This window comes from Monopterus albus, unplaced genomic scaffold (assembly GCF_001952655.1).
Source record: "Monopterus albus unplaced genomic scaffold, M_albus_1.0 scaffold874.1, whole genome shotgun sequence".
NCBI lineage: Eukaryota > Metazoa > Chordata > Actinopteri > Synbranchiformes > Synbranchidae > Monopterus > Monopterus albus.
In genome coordinates this window covers 7,312-12,087 of record NW_018128754.1, presented here as the reverse complement: position 1 = coordinate 12,087, position 4,776 = coordinate 7,312, and the positions used below count along the sequence as shown (strand labels likewise).

The 4,776-nt window shown below is 39.7% G+C and overlaps 1 protein-coding gene across 1 annotated transcript; it reads left to right on the top strand.

Moving 5' to 3' along the window:
- The first annotated feature begins 723 nt into the window (after positions 1-723).
- On the top strand, positions 724-2,519 carry LOC109953631 (uncharacterized). The gene is made up of 4 exons (XM_020589111.1): positions 724-1,153; positions 1,294-1,369; positions 1,643-1,959; positions 2,114-2,519. The coding sequence occupies exons 1-4, from the start codon at positions 724-726 to the stop codon at positions 2,467-2,469; spliced, it is 1,179 nt and encodes a 392-aa protein (XP_020444767.1). The 3' UTR covers positions 2,470-2,519.
- Positions 2,520-4,776: the final 2,257 nt, after the last annotated feature.

Genomic DNA, 4,776 nt, shown 5'->3' with positions numbered 1-4,776 from the left:
CATTTTTTCAAAGAAAATAATCCAGATTAATTGCGGCATCAAGGATAGTGAATTTGATTGGATGAGAAGTATAAACATTCCGACACCCTGTTGGTTTATACACAATCCATCCCGCCTGCACACAAATCTCACAAGATGTCCGTGGTAGAGACGCAAGAGGGTGAAATGTCCCACTCCCAACCAAGCACCAGCGAGGAGGTTGGTACTACCAGTCTTCCTTATACATCCCTGGCCGTACCTGGAAGAATTTTTCGGAATGGTTGGATGCAAAATCAACTCCTTTAGAATGCGCTGCAAGCTCTGCGCACCAAAGTACTACAAGTTAATGGCTTTCAAAAACTCTCCATTGAATTTAAAAAAGCATATTGAGGTAAGCTGAAATTTTATAAGCAGTCGATTATTGATAAATTTTAAATTCGACTTTAGCCAAATCTGAGTTTATATGTAAGTTAATTGTGCAAAGATATAATCGACAGCTGGTTGATAGGGATGTACTAGGTGCTAGCATGTAGTAAAGATAGTCAGGATCCTGGCTGTGTATGTTAGCACGCGTACCTGTGTGCGGGAGGTCCTATCATAGAGGTAATAGACCCAACTACTACTATGAGCCAAATACTGTTTAAATGAATTTAATTCTACTTTTTAGTCATGCTAGCAGCTGCTTGTGGTCCTAAAACAACATATATAGAGTCTATATAATAGACTAGTAATACTGCTACAAGCATGACATTTAATACAGAGAAAGTCCTAGAAAGTCTGAGTTTGTGGTCCCATACCTTTTCTGCCCTGGCTGGTGCCCTAAATGATATTCACACAGAATTCAATGTCAGAGAGAAGATCGTTCGCACTACAACTGACAACGGATCTAACTTCCTGAAAGCCTTCAGAGTTTATGGGCAGATGGACGAGAAGAACGACAATCCTGCATCTGTCGGAGAGGGTGATGGAGAAGAGGATGATGGTGGCCAAAATGATGATTACGATGAAGAAGAGGAAAGCGTCGAGGGTGTTGAATTTGTTGATGCCGGAGCCCTGTTGGACAAAGATGACTACTTGGAATACCAGCTACCCAAACACCATCGCTGCGCATGCCACCTCCTCAATTTGGTGTCTACAGTTGAGAGGTCAACCCATTGTACAAGCGTGTGTCAAGGTCCACATTTGCCAAATGCTCTAGCCTTTGGATCAAAAGTTCAAGATCAATCACTGCATCTGAAGTAATTGAAGAGCACTGTAAACTCCAACTCATAAGGCCTGTTGCTACAAGGTGGAATTAATTCTTCTCATCCGTAGAAAGAATAGTGAGAACAACAAGAGAACAAGGTGAAGGAGCCTTTGCAGCTGTCTGCAGTGAACTAGATACACCTAAGTAAGTGCTTGTTTTTCTGCCTTTCTGTTAATGAAGTGATTATTAACAATAGATTGTCATAGTTTTATACTTTGAATAATGTAGAACACATATATACACTTTGCCAATATACAGTTCCCATATTTACTATATATGTGATTTGTAGAAACACAATTACAGTTCTAAATTTCTTAGTCTCAGATGACAATATTTTTCCTTTTTACTTATCAGTTCCTCCAGTTAAAGGTGCTACATCAAGAAGGCTAAATGTTCCATGTTTTCTTCTTTATACAGGTTTACTCCAGTGGAACTTGGATTCCTTGCAGAATATGTGAAGACAATGAGCCCAGTTGCAAGGGCACTGGATGTTCTTCAGGGAGAAACCAGTGTGCAGATGGGATGGTTGGTCCCCACCATAACTCTACTAAAGACCAAGCTCCAGCACCTTCACAGCGCCTCCAGGTTCTGTGAACCTTTGATTGCTGTACTTCTTTCAGGCCTTGAAAAACGCTTTGGCGAGATGCTTGCAGATCCAGAGCTGATAGCTGCAGCCATTCTAGTTCCTAAATTTAGGACCTGCTGGACAAGTGATGAAAATATCCTCAAAGTTGGTAAGTGTATAATTTCTAAACTTCCCCTAATTTCTATGGAGACAGTGAAATGAGGTTGAAATCACATTTAATGACACACACACACACGCTATCACACAATTACAATACTGCCATATGGTCTAAATTGTCCTGATTTTTGTTTTTTATTCCACAGGCCTTGACTATATCAGAGGCCACTTGGACTGTCGGGCCGAGTATCACATCACTGAAGGCTCCCAATCATCTGAGGAAGAGGACTTCTTCTCCTCCTTGAAGAAGACCGGCCCTCTTGAAACGGCCCAGCAGTTGGATACGTACCTGGGGTGCCCAGGAGACACAGTAGAGGTACTGAAGTCCTTCCCAGCTGTGTTCCAGCTATCACTTAAGCTTAATACGGCACTCCCTGCCTCAGCAGCCTGTGAAAGACTGTTTAGTGTTGCAGGTCTCATCTTCAGGCCAAGAAGGGCAAGCATTGGCTCAAAGAACTTTGAGAATCAGCTGCTTTTGCGGCTTAACAAAGGTTATTGGTAATTCTTTGTTGCATGTTCTGCACTTAACTGATGTAGATCCTGAGTACAAAATGTTTGTTCGATAGCTTTGAGCATAGTACATACTATCAGGAATGTATTAGGATTGAGTTATTTATTTTTTAATAAATCACTTGGATTAATCATTCATTTTGACAGCACATGTTTATTGTGTATTGACAACCATACAAGGGTAATTGTTACTAATCCTGCCCTGGTACACCAATTTTCTCATCCATTGCCCTCACAGATTCCTACAGCTAAGCTTGGATGTACATTTACATTAATGTATAGGTTATTGATGACGTGACTCTGATTTTTGACTTTTGCACCATTAGAATACTTATACGTAACTAACTAGTCATCATATCTTCTGCTCCATGAAACACATGTTAATGCTCAGGAGTACACATATATTCTTTATCTTTAATGTATTTGCATTGTACTAAAATGCATTTATTTTCAATGGGCATATATGTGACTGAAATGGTAGCCTAGTGCATCTTACATTTTTCAATATTAACATTTTAATATAACATTTGTCATTACAGCCTTTAGAAAAATATTTTTTTGAGGAGGTGGGGTATGGCACAATATGGTCCGTATGACGTAAGCTTTTGCCCTTAATGGCATTTTCCTTACATTACTTCTACTTTTATACTTTAAGTAGTTTTAAACATTGTACAGGAACATTTTTGGACATGCATTAACCTCAGGCCCTGTATCTTTCCTCACATCCTCTGGTCACAGTGCAGGCAGTAGGAAGTAAAATATATCCACAAAACCAAGAGCAGTCAAAAATTTTGCTTTTACAGTGGCACCGGTGGATGTCAGGCAAGCTCAGATGAATACGCAAATGCCTGGAGTTTATGACCATTCAAGGAAATCCTTAAACTATCATGTAATATTTTATTTTGTTAGAAAAAAGTCTTGCAAGCGAGAGTTTGCGAGACTTTTATAAACTGAGTTGCTTCTGCATACAAGTACTAGAATTTAGGTACACCTCATTTTTTTGAGGTTAGGTCATGTCTAAGATGATAATTCACCATTGTTACATTGTAGATAAGTCAGAAAACAAGGAAAAGCATTCCATGGGCTCTTTAAAAGTAATTATTATTATAGCCTTGTATGAAGGCCACGATATGCTAACGTCTAGACATAGGCATAAAGCTTAACCTCTCACACTAAGGTGGCATATTTGAAACATATTAAAGCTCCAAACACTGCTTGAGGTTTTTTGGTGGAGATATTCACTCAGTAATTGACCACCATGAACCCGCAAACAGAGTTCCCTGCTGACCTCCCTCTTCCATGTTATTAATTCAGGATAAGACTTCAAAACCTCCCAAATAACAACAACCTGCAGTTATAGGCAGCTACCTCCTTATACCCTCAGATGTTATTGTACTGAGAAAGTTTTATAAACCAGTACACTCTGGCTCTTTTAGAAAGTGTTGCATTTTGTCTGAAATAACCAATAAAAGCCATGACACTGGCCACTTAAGACCATATTTGTTTTGCACAGTATTTAGTCGACATAAGATGTTAAGGACAGGAAATATAAAGGATAGTGTATATAGGTTTCCACAATCAGACAGGTTGTTGACACCGTGAGGTTACCACCATCTGTTTTACTTCTCTGAGACACTGTTGAGTAGGTTGGTCTACTGTTAACATGGTTGATTGTGGAACAATATCACTAAACTCATGAGAATTAATAACATCAATACTTAAAGACAGAGTATTAAAGCTATTCAGGAATTTTATATAGAAGTTTAAAAAGGTTACAGCACTGTAGCAAGATAGAAAGTCACTTTTGGCTTTTCCCATTTAGGGGTCGCCACAGCGAATTGTCACACTGACGACTCGCATGTTGACATTTGGCACTTGTTTTATGCCGGATGCCCTTCCTGACGCAACCCTGATTTGAACCCAGGCCACAGCCACGAGAGCGCTGCGCCTTAACCACTGGCCCACCAGGGACGGCTAGCAAGCAGCAAGATATAGCAATAAAATCATCAATAATTGTCTTGATTGGTTACAATCTAAATAAATCAACAACTACTATTTCTTAACATCACTCTGGAATGATTATACTAGGTAAAATTATTATGGCTATGCGCCACTCTTTTTCAAAAAAGGGGGAAGTAAGTGGGAGCACACAAAGTAAGGTTTTAATGTGTTACAGCTCCAGAATTGACAATGTAGAGGTGAGCCATCCTACATGTGTCAGACAGGAGGCTGCAATTAGATGCAGAGGACATCAAAAGGGAGATGGAAGAATAGACAGAGGCAACAATGCACCTGATTG

Bases quoted from the DNA above. Each gene is read 5' to 3' on its own strand.
- LOC109953631 (XM_020589111.1), top strand. From the start codon at position 724: ATGACATTTAATACAGAGAAAGTCCTAGAAAGTCTGAGTTTGTGGTCC. The intron at 1,370-1,642 runs GTAAGTGCTTGT...TTCTTTATACAG, and splicing joins AGTGAACTAGATACACCTAA to GTTTACTCCAGTGGAACTTG. The intron at 1,960-2,113 runs GTAAGTGTATAA...TTTATTCCACAG, and splicing joins TGAAAATATCCTCAAAGTTG to GCCTTGACTATATCAGAGGC.